Below are 13,839 nucleotides of genomic sequence, written 5' to 3'. Positions count from 1 at the left end.
TTTCCTTCCAAGGAGTAAGTGTCTTTTAATTTCATGGCTTCAGTCACCATCTGTAGTGATTTTGGAGCCCAGAAAAATAAAGTCTGACACTGTTTCCACTGTTTCCCCATCTATTTCCCATGAAGTGGTGGGACCGGATGCCATGATGTTTGTTTTCTGAATGTCGAGCTTTAAGCCAACTTTTTCACTCTCCACTTTCACTTTCATCAAGAGGCTTTTGAGTTCCTCTTCACTTTCTGCCATAAGGGTGGTGTCATCTGCATATCTGAGGTTATTGATATTTCTCCCGGCAATCTTGATTCCAGCTTGTGTTTTGTCCCACACCCCAACTATTTCTTATTGAACTGTCAACTATTTTATTAGTAGAAAAATAAGCATCTCTAGAGTGTGCCTCTATGTCTTAATAGAATCAAAGAATCATAGGAAGGTAGAGATGAAAGTAATTTTAGAAGTTGCTTAATCTAATCTAGCAACTAGCAAGAAATCGCACCTACCAGTTTCTGAGAGGTAGAAGGAAATGTGTGCTGAAAGGAACCCAATCATAAGGTGAAAGCAATATGGTTTTTCTATTAGTAAGATGAAGATATAAATTCCCTATCTGCTGCTTAAGCAAGTTTTATAATCCTTTTTAACCTGTGGGGGATAATAATACCAACCCATTGGACTGTTTGTAAGAAATGAATAAGATACAGTAAGTCCCCTACATATGAGCCTTTAAGTTGCAAACTTGTGAAAAAGCGAACACCCATCTGGTTCCAGCAAGCAATCAGAACCTGTGCCATCAGTGTCAGGCATAAGTGAGATTGCAACTTGCCCTCTGTCTCCAATTGCTAACAGTCCTTCGGCTCTACCATCTCCCACCTCCTCTCCCTCCTGTAGTCAGTAATTTCTTGCCTGTTCACTCAATGCCAGCTCCTGCATGCCAGCTGTGGTACTGGACTACTGGACTTTTAAAGGTGCTATGCTGCTTCTGCTGCTAAGTCGCTTCAGTCGTGTCCAACTCTGTACGACCCCATAGACGGCAGCCCACCAGGCTCCCCCATCCCTGGGATTCTCCAGGCAAGAACACTGGAGTGGGTTGCCATCTCCTTTTCCAATGCATGAAAGTGAAAAGTGAAAGTGAAGTTGCTCAGTCGTGTCCAACTCTAAGCGACCCCATGGACTGCGGCCTACCAGGCTCCTCCGTCCATGGGCTTTTCCAGGCAAGAGTACTGGCGTGGGATGCCATTGCCTTCTCCATAAAGGTGCTGTACCATAAGATTAAAATTGTTTTCTTTATTTTTTGTGTCTGTTTTCTTTTTATGTATACTTGTATGAAATATATTATAAACCTATTACAGTACAGTAATAATACTATATAGTCGATTGTGTTAGTTGGGTACCTAGGCTAACCTGGTTGGACGTACCAACATATTGAACTTGCGAACATGCTCTCAGAATGGAGTTCATTGGTTATGTTGGAGACTTACTGTAATATCTATACAGTAGCTGTCACGTGATTGGCTATGATACATGGAGATCTCTTTCCTTACTTCAGACATTTCCATTGCTTTGCAGTTTGCCCAGACTTTAAACGATTGAATCTTTGACTATCTGAAATCAACAACCACTTAACCATAAATGTCCCTCTTCTCTAAGCCAATGAAATCCCTTCCAATTGCCCCTAGTCTTTTCTGTTTTGCCAGGTTTCCAGGCCCACTATCATTTCCCTGGTGACCTTGCTCTGGCATCGTCTAGTTCACAATAGCCCTCCCCTTGGCATGTCACATCCAGAAATACATGCAGTGTCCTATACCAAGGACTCTTGCTTCCTCTGACTGTGATTTCACTTAACACTGCTCTCTCTTTTATAGCAAACTTGTCTATGATTATTGAAAACATTCTATGATCTGGACACTCCAAACAGTGACATAGTTTTATGTCTTCTGAGAAATTTCCTAATTTAGGGGTTTTTCCTGTGGATGACATGTATTTTGTATTAGATTCTGAAATCCAGTTAAAATGAAGAAAGCATTTTAAATGTTTCTGAGGATTCAGTGGCTACAAAAGCTAATCCTGCTTCTGAGTGCATGCTAAGTCACATCAGTTGTGTCTGACTCTTTGCAGCCTCATAGACCATAACCCACCAGATTCCTCTGTCCATGGGATTCTTCAGGCAAGAATACTGGAGTGGGTTGCCATGCCCTCCTGCAGGGGATCTTCCCAATCCACGTCTCTTACTTCTCCTGCATTTGCAGGCAGGTTCTTTAACACTAGTGCCCTGTGAGAAGCCCAGTCTTGCTTCTAATCCAGTGGAAATTATCACAACCTTGATATTCTTTTATTAAAACACCCCCCCATATTTAAACAATAGCACAGTATTTTTTAAAAAAAGAAGTCCTGGAAATATACTTTCCATATTCTAATTATAAGCTAAATTTTTGGAAAGTTTTGGTAATTTGACATCTAAGTGTATTTTGAGTCATTATATTTAAAACTGGATCTAAATCTAAACTGCAAGCAAAAAATCCTTCTCCCCTTATTTTACCAGACTATCATATAAGCAGTGTGAACTAGGCAAACTACATTCTCAGGATCCTTTTTCTTACAACTTACTGTTGTCGAAGCCTAGGCAAAGGCTTTAAATTTATTTTCTCATCTATGTATAATTCAACTTGAAGTCTTCTTAAAGTCACTTAGCGTCTGAGAATCTCCTGTTCTATGATGTAGATACCACTCTCAAATCTCTTATTGATAAAGACCTACATTATATTCATCTCTACACAGGTCTGCCAGTTTAAAATCTGACACAATCCAACATTTTAGAGCCTGAAACATGGTGCTCTATTTACATCAACTTATCAGATGAATGTGGACTCAAATAAAGCCCAGTGAGATATTGGCTCTAAAATCTTGGCTCATCATTTCAAGATGCTATGCCTATAACTCCGAACTTGAATGTAATTAAACATGAAATGGTCTCATTTTAGCATGGGAGGAAATCAGCTCTCTGGTCAGAAGGAAAGATTTTTCAATTCAGTTTTAATTGCTAATTTTCCTTTGGGGGAGCTTGAAGAGCTACAGTGGTTAAAGGTATAAAATATCAAATAGCAACATTATTCATGAATAATTACCCAGCAGGGGGAGATAAGAAGACTCTACCTTGTATTTTCAGAGGTCTGAATGATTTGAGAGGATACCTGTAGTGGGGGACTTGTCAGCCTTGTGATCTAGGATACAGCAGTAATCAGTGATAGAAAAGAGGGGGAATAACCAAATATCATCAAGTCACGCACATTGGGTTTTATTTAAGGAAATGTCTCCTCATGTAGGCAGTGATGTGTTTAAGAATGAGATGCATTTTTACTTGTTTCTATTTTAAGTGATTGCTTTGACAGGTCTTTGAAGAAAAAAAAATCATTTTCTATCCTGCAGATTCAGTAACTGCCCTTAAATGTCTCATCATGTCACATTTTCAGTGGAGACGCCATCGTGATTTGCTTCCATGGTGATCTACCCGTCACTGATGGCTAAAGCTAATGACACTGGGTTGTCAGGATGCCATGCCAGGCAGCCACTAATTAATTATTTGTCATAATCTCCCAGGGAGGAAATTACCAATATTATTACTTAGCACATCCTTTGCATTTACACTTGCAGAGTGCTGAAAAATTCATTTGTGGCCCTGAAGAAATAAACATTTGTGCTGTTCTTAGCAGGAAGCAGGAAAGCAGCCCCAAGAGCATCTGTACCCACTGGGTGACATAGTCAGGGCCTCAAGCTCTACATGCTGTGGCAGCCTTATAGGCTATGTTGCTTTCAGCTGAAGAATAGAAAGACTATGTCAAAGGCATTTTTAATATATTATTCTAATCTCCTGAGACTAAAATTAGTAAGCAACAAATTAATTCAATTATAAAACTACCCCTCAAAAGAACCCAATCTTTTAAGGTGGTACTTTGACTTGGAAGGCATATTTAACAAGAAGACTTGGAAGATAATAAATGTGCCCTGGCAATTGTAGGGAAAAAAAGCCATCTGGTATGAATGAGTCCCTTGTATTTGAAGTAAAGACTGTTACAAGGTTGTTTCAACTTCCTTGTTGACCAGTTGTCTGTGTCTCAGCTGGAGCCTGTCAATAAGTAACCCACTGGGAAAGGAAAGCGTTTCTATAATATGATTGATAGACTGAGGTTAATATTTAACCTTAATTTGTAATCAGAATGTAATATTTATATTATGATAGATAATAGTAGATAATAGGTAAATGATACATGAGACTCTGTACTTTTCTCTTAACAAGAATCATTGGAAAGGAACCAAGGTTTTAACAAAGTTAATTTGCCACAGATAACCTTCATCTTAATAGTGGACAGGAGTGAGTGTTAGTAAAGATGATATTAGAGAAATAATATTGGACAAGAAAGCTTTTGTTAGTCACATTCAAAGGTATTCATATCTTATTTTTTAAATTTATTTAAATTTAATTCAAAAATAATTGCTTAACAATATTGGTTGATTTCTGTCATACATCAACATGAATTAGCCATAAGTATGCAATATGTCCCCTCCCTCTTGAACCTCCCTCGCACCTCCCACAAATGTATATTGAATAATAGTTGCTTTACAATGTCATGTTAGCTTCTGTTGTCCAGCAAAGTGAATCAGCTGTACATATATATATATATATATATATATCCTCTCTTTTTTGGATTTCCTTCCCATTTAGTTCACCACAGAGCACTAAGTGGACTTCCCTGGAATATACAGTATTTTCTCATTTGTTATCTGTTTATACATAGTATCAAGAGTGCATATATGTCAATCCCAATCTCCCGTCCCCACATGTGGATACCAAGGGATAAAGGTGGGGGAGTATCCATACTTTAAAATCTACTACATATTTCCTACCTAGTAAGCAGTACAAAGTTGAACAAGTAACCAAGTGCCACTGACAATAGGAATTAAATAGTACTCCATTTCACACAATAAACTACTCGTTTTCCAGATAAGAGTAGTTCACTTTGTCACTGCCTACAAAACCCATAGGTCTTCACCCAACAAGGGAACACTAGAACCCAGCCCAGCATGACTGATTTAAATGGAGGCAGATCACTGTTGAAAATCATCAAGACTGCTGTTTGTCCACATGTGGCCACTGGTTCTAGTGGACACCAGGTCAAAAATCTCAGTGTAGGGGGTTTTCAGGCTGCCACTGGTTGAAAAGGGGTCATGGATGGCAAGGGGCTTGTTTAGAAGGTACCTTTGCATACAGAGCACTGTTCATAGACTGAGCAACCCCTGTTTTTCTGCTTTAAAACCTGGAGGAGCTGACAGAGATCAAAAATGCCTTGACAACTGAGTGACTGAAAGTCTGAATACTCTGAATACTGATGAACTATACCATAGAAAAGAATTTGTGTTTTCAGCTCACATCAGTATGGCATGTTTCAAATACGGCGTAATTGGAACTGCATTTCAGCCCAATTACAAATGCTCATTTTTCACTTACACAGAAAACACACAACCTGGAAATTTAGAATCTTTTCTTTTTTGACATGTCACTCTGCAAATATGAATCTCCTTTAAGCTCAGGAGTCTATAGGAAATATATTTGGCCTCATTTTAGGAAGATAAGCGGGAGACAACATAATTTATGAGCTGAACCAATGGAAGGGTGCTGAGTCAGGTTTTGTTAAACTAATCTTATGGCTGGCAAGGATGACATGTCAGGTGTTTAATTCATTTAAAATACCAAGCCATTTCCATAAATCATTTTTATAACTTTAAATACATTATATAGGTACAGAAACAATAGGTGGTGTGTTTGAATGTGCCAAACACATCTGTTTCCTTCACTACATACTGTGTTTCTCATTTCATTTTCCAAAGATGTATTGATTTATCAGATTATTTTTTATGGGCTGATCCATACTTTAGTTTAATCCATGTCATGTTCTCTATTGGTGCTGTTATGCTTCTTGAATTTTTCCTTGGGGCAAAATATATATTTGCCCCACGTGAATATATCGTAGCATCTCTCTCTTCCTTTCTGCACAAAAAGCAAAAAGAATCTTCATTTTTTAATATATTTGTCACTGTAGTCCAGGTAGAAAAAGTACACAGGATGCATTTGGGTCTATTTAGCATAAAAACTTCATCTGAAACGTCTGTATGATATAAGATAATGTGTTGTATTTCAGGATATCTAAGGTTGAGTTTCTTTACTGTGTGAATGCTATACTATTTTCTTTTCTCCCCTAACTCCTTGCCCCCCTCCCTGTTTAACAGCAGACAAACCCAGGGAGCACTGAATGAATCTGACGATCCTGAAACAGGCTGTCTAACTGATAACAAGCCAACTTCTCGACACTTCTATCCTGTCGCCTTGCTGCTTGTCAGCTCACACCTGCTAGTTGTGTGGCTTATTTTAAGTCTTGCATTACTTTTAGCCAAATACCAATAAGTTTTATGTTGCGTTCCTTTCTTTTCTACAACTGACAATGGACTTTAAATTATGGGGACAATGCTGTAATTTCTACATTTTCAGATTCACAGAATTTAAAAAAAAAAAAGAACAAACAAATGTTTGAATTGTGTTTTATTTGTTTTTCCTAAAAGCTAAAAGAAAAGAAGTACTATGCATTAAGTGAATTATTTTGCTCTTTTTGTTCATGGAAAAGCATTTCCCAACTGTTAACTAGCTCAAGAAGAATTTTTAAATTCCTGTCTTTGGAATAAGACAAAGAACAGAATCCTGAAAGCTTGAAGTTCTGCACCTCCTATTCCTCTTCCCATTTCCATTTATTTAAAGAAATTAAGACTGAATTTGCACAACACCCCGGACCCCTGAGACAAGTCCTACAGATGTGGGAGGTTCCTTCCATCCAGACTCGATTTCCACTGTGCTGATCCCACTGTCGCCGTCAGCTGATAGAACCCTCTGTTGGATTTCTCTAACCTGTTAGTTCTGTGATTTCTTTGCTGCAGTTAACCTTTTTTCTGTCAAGTAACTTTCTGGAGAGAATGGCTATTTCTGTTTTGTAATTAAATGAATCCATTTGTAACTATGGTTTGGGTTGATTTGGCTTTCAGTGTACTTTTCTATTCTTTTTAACCAAGTCTTGTTTGTGTCTCGATGCCCCATTTTCAGCACCTGTGACTTTTGTACTATCTGTACACAAGCACTCCTCTTGATAAAGCTGAGACTTGGACCAGGCTGTTTGGAAAGCCATTTTCCTCCTCGTTGCACAGCTAAAATAATGCAGTCAAATAGAGATGAAACTTTCCTTTAAAAATCTATAGGGCCAGACTTAATTAAATGCCTTATTCCTAGAACCTACATCCTTAGGGCTACATGTAGATGTTCATGTGTTTTAAAGAGACTGAGAAATTCATTTGTGGAAAAGTTATAAAAAGGCAGATATATTTATGAAATGAAAATGAAGCTGTATTGTGGATCAAATTATATTTAAAGAGTTTATTAAACCTTAAATATATGTTAAGAGCAAAGGGACTCTACTCATCTTTTTTCCGAGGGCAATAATGGTATTGGGCCTGGCCTAGGATTTAATTTTGTAAGATGTATCATCATTTGTGAAAAAAAAAAATGTAGAGTTGAATCTTTGTTATTTTTCTCGGACTGTTGCTGCAACTCTGCATTGAACAAATAAAGCATATTTATTTATTCTGTGTTTCATGAAGTTGTGCTTTTTCCCTTTCACCAGAGAAGGATGCCGCATAGAAAATGTACTGAAGAATATCAAATGCAGGAAGTATGCTTTCAACATGCTACAGCTGATGGCTTTCCCCAAGTACTACAGACCTCCAGAGGGGACTTATGGAAAAGCTGACACCTAAGTTTACCAACATGTAAATAAACAGGAACACAAATACGCTTCCGTTGGAAAATCTCCACCGTTTTTCTGTTTTCATTGTCATGAATTTGTGGAGGGGGGTGATCAGGAACGTTCACCCAAATCTAAGGATTTCTTGAGTTAGTTATCAGCATATGACTCTGAAAGAAATCCATTAAACAAATCTTAAATCATATTGTGTTTCTAGTTCCAAGCTTCTATGTATTGATTCTCGCTGGTTGAGATCAGTTGAAAAAGTGTACATTTCATTCATGGGATTTTTAATGAAAGACATTCTGAGAAAACCTAAGTTGCTTCAGGGGCTCTGGAGGTGATTCAGAGAGTGGCATTCTCCACTCCAAAGCGATGATAGGAGAGTGTCAAGGAGAGAGGCTTTGAGATATTTCCCATCTTTTCTCATATACAAGCTGAGAGCCCATTTGTGGGCTTTAAAAATATTTTTCTAGTGAATGGAAATTAGGGAGTGTTAACTTGTGAACCTGACTACAGAAGCAGTTCCTATGTGTTTGTAAAGACTTTGTCATCCTGAGAAGGTGTGACTGGTCCTCCTAAAAATGTTGACGGACAGTGTTAATAAAGCAATAAAAATACTTTTTGAAAACATGGTATCTTTTCAAAACTCTGACTTGGATTGATTTGCCCCATCAGCCTAAACTTCATGTAGTCAAGTTCATGAAAGACTGTAAAATATCTTTGAGGTGTTTTCTAGCATTTATCTTAATATGTATCAATCAATCGATGTAACTATGCATTGCCGGGCATAGATTAGTATATGTGAATGAACCTTTTAAAACTTATGCTACCATAATTAATGATAAACCGAAACAATTATTTCTCCTAAACTGAATTTCAAATTTGCCCTTACTTGGTAAAATAACACCATAAGTTTCCTAAAACTACAAATCAGACATTGCCTTAGAGATCCTCATGTGTAACATTATAAATATTATAAATGGCTAAAGTACAAGGAAGATATGCCCCCACTTACTCAGCTGGATGATTTTAGAACCCTGGTTACAATCCCTTCTTACCTTGTAGCTTATCTGATCTGTAAATTGCCACCCTAAATATATACATGAAAATTTGGGAAGGATACTAGTTAAATAGGCCTTGGCATGTATTGCTGTAATTGAAACTTAAAGTACAAAGTTCTAAACAAATGACATTTATTTTCTCCCTAATTTAAGAATTTATATGCTTTCCTTTCTCATCAGAGGAGCATGCGATCCAGAGCATCAGTCTCCCTTGGAAATGCCAAAGACCTGTTACTTAGACACCTCTTAGCAATGACCACATTCAACAGATCATCTGTAGCTTTCCTAGCTGATATGATAGCTCCTCAATCTAGATACCTATTGAAATGAAGATTCCAAACAGATCTCTAGGCTCATGTTGGGCTTTTCAAATTGCTGCAATTTTAAATAACCCTCTGAGGCTTTTAATGCTAGAATTGTCAATCTGTTATTTTAGTTAAGGACTTGTGGGCATTATACTTGAGGCAGTTGTCAAAATATTTACAGCCTTTTTCATGAAAAGATGCTGTGTGCTGTGGATATATTCATGGACAGGTTATATTGTTCTCCTTTATACCTCATTCTCAATTTCAATGAGTAAATATAATCTTTGAATTGTTCAGTTTCATTTAAAAATGGTAGGATTTGTGGTTATTTTCATTATCCCATTGGTTTAAGGTAAAGCAGTTGGTATGACAGTGATTCCCTTGAGTAACTGTGAAGCCACATTCAGTATATCAGATGGCAGTCTTGAGTTCCAAGTTACCTTAAGTGATTTATCATCTTCTAAATATTCTTATGAACAATAGTTTTTTTTTTTTTGTATTTTTTAAAATGAAACCTCTTGATTCAAATATGGAAAGAATATTTATTAACCAGAAAACCAACAGTAGGGTTTTCTATTTGTGGAAGACATTTCAAAGTTTTTTTTTTTTTCTTTTTTATGAAGTACTATTATAGAAGTTCTCAAAGAGTAGAACTTACTGTAATACAAATGGAGGTAATGTATTTTCTCATTTATTATTAACAGTTTTCTGCATTCCCCTATTGGAAACCTATATTTGTTCATATTCTAAAAGTAGATTTCATCAAGCAAATGTTTTTTTGTAGCGACAATAATGTCACCCCTTTCCTGAGAGATATTTCAAGTATCCTTGGAAAACTACTTCATTATTTCTTAAATTACTAAACCTTTCTAAATCAAAGAGAAAATGTTATACTAAAAGTTTTAAAAGCTCTTTTGCACAAACACGGGCTCAGTCATGCTCTTCTGCTTCCATTTTCATCTAAAAGATGCACCAGTCATTCTGTTTTAAGAGATCACGTTGAGCCAGACACTGAACCAAGAAAACATTTCCAAACAAGATAATTTTTTTTGCTCAAAAACACGTTTGCCCTCTGATGTCATCAAAAGTAGATAACACTTCAGGATTAGCTATTTACAGAGTCCTACAGAAAACGTACTTAAAAGCAAGGGAAAGTGCAATCCTATGTATGTTTGACCCAGTGACCAAAGATCCAGAGCCTGAAAAATGTTCTGCAAAACCGCTGAACGTAAAAGTTAGAAATATTTTATTGAAGCAGACATGTATTTTAGATGTACCCTTGCATTTATTGCTTGTGCGGTTGTTTCTTTCTTGTCATTATTACCTTGGGTTTTATCAACACCCTGCCCAAACAATCCTTTGATGTAAATAGTTTGGTCAATCCAGTACTCCCATGAGTCAGAGCAGCTATCTGATCCTGCTGACAGCTTGTACTGAAATGACCAGCTGCCCAGTGAGAGCAGGACCCCAGGTAATTAAGCTCCAGTCTTTACAAGACTATGACCTCTTGTTCTGAGGATGTGAGGTCTTAAAAGTAAGCATCTGGGTGGGAGATACTTCCCTTTTTTCTCTCAACTAAGTATGGTATTTTGCCTAGAATAAGACAGTGGGAGAGAAGATTCATGCTTTTCTTCCCAAGCAAACCCAAGCCCCTCTTATGGAAAGTCTGCTAGGTGCTGAGAGGAGAATAATAATGGTGTGCTAGAAATTGGCTGGTCCTGACTCACAATACTTGACCATTAAATTCTGTAAGCCACTTTTCAAAACACAACCATCATTAAATATTAAATTACAGAACACAATTGAATAAATCTTACTAAAAATGATCATCAAAGCTTAATGAAGCCTAAATATTTTACTGTATTATACTATTTATACCTGCTGCTGAGGTTATTTATGCCAATTGTATCTGTCCAGTGGAAACATGATATTTATAATGTACTAACTGGGCCTCACTTCCTGACTCTGCATGCAGTAACATCACATAGGTAGCTTGAAATTGACCATGGTGGGTGTTACACCCCAGAAACTGCCAAATGCTACCAACCCATACTTTGAATTCCTGGAAAACCACTTGTTAAGCATTGACCAGCACAAAACTGGATGCCACCATCACTTTTTCTCCAGAAAATAATCAATAATTGGAAGCAGTATTAAATTATTAAAATGATACCAAGTGCAGTCACCTTCAGATGGCTACAGTTTTGTCTTGATTTATGCCCTCTTTAAAGACTCCTGTTAGACTATAAGTAATATTTGCTGTTTATGTTTATTCATATTTAAAACAGTCCTAACAATTCATTTAAAAATGTATTTCTTGGGGACTCCCCTGGTGGCCCAGTTGCTCCACTCCACTGGACTCAATGCTTCCAATTCGCAGAGCACAGATTGGATCCCTGGTCAAGGAACTAATGCCCCGCTATGTGGCCAAAAAGTGAAATTTTTAAAAATAAATAGATAAAAATTATCTCTCTATGATGTTCTGCAAGGGAAATCTCAGCAAGGCAGCTTTTGTGTAAGCAATAACAACTTCAGGCAAAATTCAGGGAAATTTTAGCCTAATTAGAAAATCACTAAAAATGCACTTCAATATCAGTTTTTAAGTTTATAGTTTTAGCATTTGCTAAAAGCTGGAAAAGCAGTAACATACTATCAGGCCCAGATTCTAATAAATATAGTTCAACTGGAAACCAAACTGTTAGATTAAATAAATTAAACTCTGGCAGCATCCAAAATCACACAAATGTTTAGGTGTTTGATTTCCAAACAGGATGGTCTATCAGTGGTTTAGTTCAACATACAGGCCACCTTTTATAATCTTTTGAGAAATAAATCAACTTTCATCACAGGTTTAAGAAACTGGTCTGAGAAAAACTGTGATCAGCAGTTGCAGAGTAAAGCAAATATATTGAACACAAGGCATCTCTAATAGCTAGAGGCTTTACAGATTATGTGCTACTGAAGAGAATAATTTGCTGAGAGTTGTATAGTAGATTGACAATTTTAGGTAAATTCACAGAATCCACATTCATTTAGCCCAGCTGCAATCTGCAAGAATTTTGCTTTTTTCCCCTCCATATTTATGTTTCGTTACTTTATAAAGAAACTACCAATGTATTAGATCTTTTGTTTCTTTGGAAGAAATTTAAGTTACAACTTTCCAAACAGATGTTATCTCTAGCAAAAACTTCAAGAATAGAAAAATGCAGTTAATGTTTTAGATAAAATATGGCAGGCCAATTAGGTATAAAGTTAAGGTATGGAAATTTGGGTTTTTTCTTTCTGAGTTATAGTGCAGATTAAACACTCTTAGTTTTATTTCTAAGCATGTAAGAGGAAATCTAAAGCATTTCTGATGTCAAAGAAACAAATCATATCTGAGTATTAGTATCAAGGAGGTAGGAAAACATTGCAAGGTAGTATTAACTTAAAATACATACGTGCCATCGGCTCTCCTGAGCATGAACTTTTATAGATTGCATGAATAGTCAGAATTTTAAATTTAAAAAGGAAAACATGACTCACAGTTCAGTATAGTACCCAGAGAGACTGAACATTAAAGGAGAGAAGACCTACTACAAGTGTTGTTGCCTGATAAACCATATGTTGCTTACCTTTCATGCTGTGCTCAGTGGCTCGGTCATGCCCAACTCTCTGCAATCCCGTGGCTGTAGCCCACCAGGTTTCTCTGTCCATGGGATTTCTCAGGTAAGAATACTTGAGTGGGTTGCCATTTCCTCCTCCAGGGGATATTCCTGACCTAGGGATGTCTCATGCAACTCCAGCATTGCAGTGGATTCCTTACCACGAAGCCACTTATCTTTTAGTCTTTAAGATGTTGCACTTGCATACTCATGGTATGAAACATTCACAGTCTTCCTAAATTATCAGAATACTCTAAGGTCATACAAGGGCACAACTCAACAGTACATCTTTACTGATGACTTGGTGCAGTTTTATTGACTGGCAGGCAGTATTGACTCAAATATTAGCAAGATTGCTATGTTATCTACATATTAGTAGCTCTTATGATGCTTTTATATCACTATTCATGTCAGAGAGCTTTCAAATTTTAAAAGGCAGATGCCACATTTCTGTAACTGTATAGACACTCCCATTTCACTTCACATGTGCAATCCTTTGTACACATACCCTCTTGTGGATATTTTATTATTTTATTTAACCTAATATGTGATTTTCAGATTCTTGTGGTACTTAGCTGAAACATCTGCATTTGTTTTCTTTTAATGTTAAATATATATTCCAGGTCAACCAATAATGTGTAGTCCTAGGAAATGAGGCACAAATAGGTTAGATCACTTTATATTGTCATTTGAAGAAATATCATTTTGTTTTATTATTCTATGTAAACCATATTCATTGTACATTGTGTGTATATTTTTTTAATAAATGTGATTTTTATTTTTTATGTTTCTGTCTTTTTCATTTCAAATATCAAATTATACATTTTTTTTCATTTTTGTCAATGTAGAAATCTCTAAAACTTTATTGAAATAGCAGAAGCATAGCCTAAATAGTATTTCAAAGAAAATAGACTAATTTTCTGATGAAGTGTAATTGCAGTGCAAATTTTACATTGATACTAGGTTAGTAACTATTAATAGCAGAATGCATCTTTCAGGG

At 36.6% G+C, this 13,839-nt stretch overlaps 1 protein-coding gene across 2 annotated transcripts in view; it reads left to right on the top strand.

Moving 5' to 3' along the window:
- Positions 1–13,617, top strand: part of INPP4B (inositol polyphosphate-4-phosphatase, type II, 105kDa) — a 717,001-nt gene extending 703,384 nt beyond the window's left edge. For both annotated transcript variants that reach the window (XM_010854712.1, XM_010854713.1), the window contains one exon: positions 7,707–13,617. In XM_010854712.1, the coding sequence (XP_010853014.1) occupies positions 7,707–7,839 (133 nt within the window). In that variant the 3' untranslated portion in view covers positions 7,840–13,617. The remainder of the gene's footprint in view (positions 1–7,706) is intronic.
- The last annotated feature ends 222 nt before the right edge of the window (positions 13,618–13,839 follow it).

This window comes from Bison bison, unplaced genomic scaffold, assembly GCF_000754665.1.
Source record: "Bison bison bison isolate TAMUID 2011002044 unplaced genomic scaffold, Bison_UMD1.0 scf7180017864348, whole genome shotgun sequence".
In the NCBI taxonomy this organism is placed as follows: domain Eukaryota; kingdom Metazoa; phylum Chordata; class Mammalia; order Artiodactyla; family Bovidae; genus Bison; species Bison bison.
This window is presented reverse-complemented; position numbering and strand designations above follow the sequence as displayed.